Source organism: Alligator sinensis, unplaced genomic scaffold, assembly GCF_000455745.1.
Source record: "Alligator sinensis unplaced genomic scaffold, ASM45574v1 scaffold1042_1, whole genome shotgun sequence".
In the NCBI taxonomy this organism is placed as follows: domain Eukaryota; kingdom Metazoa; phylum Chordata; order Crocodylia; family Alligatoridae; genus Alligator; species Alligator sinensis.
This window is the reverse complement of record NW_005842958.1, coordinates 392,793-396,636: the sequence shown is the minus strand read 5'-3', so window position 1 is coordinate 396,636 and position 3,844 is coordinate 392,793. Positions and strand designations below refer to the sequence as shown.

Sequence of the window (3,844 nt, the reverse complement as noted above, 5' to 3'; positions counted from 1 at the left end):
AGCCTAATAATTACTGGATTATTGTTGGCACAGGCCAACCTTTAGCATTTCCAAGTATTGGGCCCTCAAAAAGCAGAAGGCCTGCAGTAAATTATTTTCTAATCAGGAGTTTGTGAAGTAGGCTTCCTTTGAAGGAATGAGCATAAAGAATAGAAAGATATCTCATTCACTGCATGGCAATTTGAAATGTTTAAATGATTCTTGTGTTTGTACTTACTAGTAGGACAAAACTACTATAGCTAGATAAGGACATGAGAGGGAAGATTTTGGGTAGATTTCGCTCCTCCTGTGCAATTGAAACAACCCCCTGAATGTTGTTGGAGCTTATCATTCTTCAAATCACAAGTCTTAACAGGTTTTTGAAGGGCCAAAATAGTTTGCCATCTTGTGACTAGTTAAAATTGGCTCAGGCAAGTTCACTGGGGAGTAAGAAGTCTAAGAATCATGTGAGATGCTGTGGGCCTCTGAAGATCCTTGCAATAGTTTAAAAAAGCTGGGGCAGGTAGATGCCCACCTAAGCATCCTAAGCATCACTTGGGCCACTTTGCTCCTGTGGATCCCAAGAGATCCACAAGAGGAAGTACCTGATCACCTCTGTCAAGGACCTTGTTCTCTCCATTCTAGCAGACTACCTGAGATGCACAGGAGCAGATCTTTAAGAGGTATGAAAAATGTGTGCACACATGTGTGCATAGACAAGAGTATCAGGAAGGGAGGTTATTCTTCCCTATTGGCCCTAGGTACTCTGCAGGAAACTTAGCAAGGAACGTTTCTCTTGTATTACTTTTTTTCACTTCTAACACTGCATCTGAAGCTGCCAAGGACACCAGATTAATTTAACAGCTCCCTATGACCCATGCCAACATTGCTATTTAAAATACTAACTTTGAAAATAAGAGTTTAATTACCACATTTTTATATCTGTGCACAAGATCTCAACTAGAGGAGCTCAATGAACCATAATTTATCTCTTTTCTTTTTTTGATGGTGGGTTATGCAGGTTTGCTACAAAGTAGTAGGCAAACCCCAGCAATATTTATATACTTATGCATACACAACATTGTATGCATCTGTTATAATTAATTATTTCAAACTGATCTCAAATTTGGCAGAAAAAAAAATTGCCCTCATCATAGAAATAACCTACCTATACTGAAGCCAAAATTCCTTGACCTACAGATTTAGAGGAGGCAAAACTGGTTTTACAGTGAGCAGCTTAACTATGGAAAAATCCTGCCACTTGAAAGTATGTGGCACCAAAGGTGTGTATCACACTTTACAAGCTCATAATAAAGGTCCAAACCCAACATGTTGGAGTGAAGATGTTTCAAACAGACATGTTTGTAGAATGAGTAAAAGTCCACAGTAAATAAAGAGTATAGAGTTCGTGGTAGAGCTGTTCTTGACAGTGTATGAGAGAAAAAAAACCTGTTTGCTTGGATTTATTGTCATGTTAGTAAAGTTTATAGATTTCCTTTTATTTATTATACAGAAAAGAAGTGTATTACAAAAGATTGGAGCTGCCAGGCCATGTAAAAGAGATAAGTGTATAAGGAGATAGTTGAATGAAGAGAGCATGATTGCATAATCAAAAAAGTCTATTCATGAATAAGGTGGCTGCAATAGAGGGATATGCAAGGTAAAGACCATGAAAAGACAAAGGAGGGAGTGTTGGATGTGAGGTTTGGTTGGAGAGTGCTCGGTGAGTCAATATATATACATACATATAGTCTGAGAGAGAGGCAGGAACTGAGTTGTGCTGAAAAATTATTCTATACAACCATCTATCAAATATGAGAAAAAAAACATACATTCATAAATAGCATGCATACAGAGAAGATAGAAAGCCAGAAGCAAAAAAAAAAAAAGGAGCCTTCAAGTGACTGCCAAGCTGAGAAAGGCATTGCACAGCAAACCCTGCATAAGCAGTTACACCAGATCTGCAGCAGACATTGCTAGTAACCACAAAGTTTGTCTCCTAGTCTGTCATGCAACCTTTTCCAACAAAAATGCCATACACTGTAGCCAGTTAAGGCAGAAAGCTGAAAGAAATGCTCACGGGTGTAATTTTGTTTAGAAACATCATGAAAAGGGGTTTTTACTTAAAACCCTTTTTGAAACCACTTTAGAAAGAAGCCATGAATGTATTATGACTCATGTCTATATATTCTGGATTCATTTGCTTTAATACACAGCTACTTGAGGCTATTACATTTCTTAATATTTTTTTGTGTCCTCACACATCAGTAGCTTGAGAACCTTAAGTCTGTTTAGTTCAGTTTTGCATATTCTATTAAATTAAAACAAATTACATATTTTCAACTAGCAAATGCTTTTATAGTGGCAGTGGGTATTATATACTTTGTATTCTTACACATACAATCCAAATGAAGTCCACTGATATCATTGGCTTTTATCCATTAAAGGATGGGTATAGTGAGGTATAACATTAAATAGTGTGGAACATAGGCAATGCATAGGAGGCGTATGCCCCCCTCTTGACAGAGCTGTCTCCACCAGTGACGCTGCTGGCAGCATCAGTGGCTGCTTGATGTGACCCCCCTGCAGTGGCATATTGACGTGCGGGCGGAGGGTCAGTTCCCCAGCGGCACTTCCAGGCTCAGTGAGATCAGCCACTGGGCCTCCCCCGCTGCTCAGTGATCGGCTGCTGGGAGACTCCCCTGCCCCCACTCAGTGATCGGGTGCTCTCCCAGATTCAGGAGGCACCAGCCCATGATGTGGAAAATATCATACAGTGAGTTAATGGCAAGACAGAAAACAGGAATTAGCAGCCCTAGCTCCCAGGCACATGATCCAATACTCCTACTCATGCTGTATCTTCACTGTATTTTTTAAAGTAATTTAAGAGAAATAGTAAAGTAGTCACTACTGTTATACAGTGCAGCTAATTATGGATGTATTGAGTGAAGCAACATGAAGAGAGCAAGCAGAGAACAAGAGAAAAAATATCTAAATTTAATTTGATTTATTTTATATATTCCAGATTCAGAACAATCTGTGGCCAGGAAATGCAGCTAGCGGTTCTGTGGTTACTTCCTGTATGTTACCACGTGACACTTCCTCCTGCATGACGCCTTATTCCCACTCACCCCGGACAGATTCTGGTTACACAAGCTTTTCAAACCACCAAAATCAATTCAGCCATGTACCCCTCAACAATTTTTTCACTGACTCTTTACTTTCCGGGGCTACCAACGGACATGCATTTGAAACCAAGCCAGAATTTGAAAGGAGGTCCTCCAGTATTGCAGTTCTACGAATGAAGGCCAAAGAGCACGCTGCCAATATTTCCTGGGCTATGTAATATAATAATACCCCTTTTTTATAAATAACAAACCAAAAACATTCTTATTTTGCATATTTAAAGGACACAACAATAAGCTGCTGTATGTGGAATGCTAGTGGTCAGAATATACGTGAAACCTGCTTAAACAAATACAGTATCCTATTTAACAATAAAACTTAAGAACAAACCTGGATAGATACCATGCAACAATGTCAACAAGATCTGTTTTGTTGTATTTTGTTTTTATATCCAAACATATTTTGTTGTACCAGTTGATGAAATATGACTATAAAGCTGCAAACAAAGAATAAACTTATTAAGCAAATACATCTGCTATATTTGGTTTATGTCAGTGCTACGTATAGAATGATTTCCTTCTAAATGAATATCTGATAAAGGAGAAAGTCTGTAGAGGAAAATGCATTTGATTATAAGGCTCTGAGGTAAATCTTTAAGGGTGTTGTGTGGGAAGTTAAATATATGACTCTCCTTGGAAGTTGCAGACCTGACTCCCAGAGCACTATGCATTAGGGCTGT

At 38.7% G+C, this 3,844-nt stretch overlaps 1 protein-coding gene across 1 annotated transcript in view; it reads left to right on the top strand.

Moving 5' to 3' along the window:
- ALX1 (ALX homeobox 1) overlaps nucleotides 1–3,623 on the top strand; it is a 23,201-nt gene extending 19,578 nt beyond the window's left edge. Inside the window, exon 4 of the mRNA XM_006036374.2 lies at nucleotides 3,005–3,623. Within this exon, the coding sequence (XP_006036436.1) occupies nucleotides 3,005–3,325 (321 nt within the window). The 3' untranslated portion in view covers nucleotides 3,326–3,623. The remainder of the gene's footprint in view (nucleotides 1–3,004) is intronic.
- The last annotated feature ends 221 nt before the right edge of the window (nucleotides 3,624–3,844 follow it).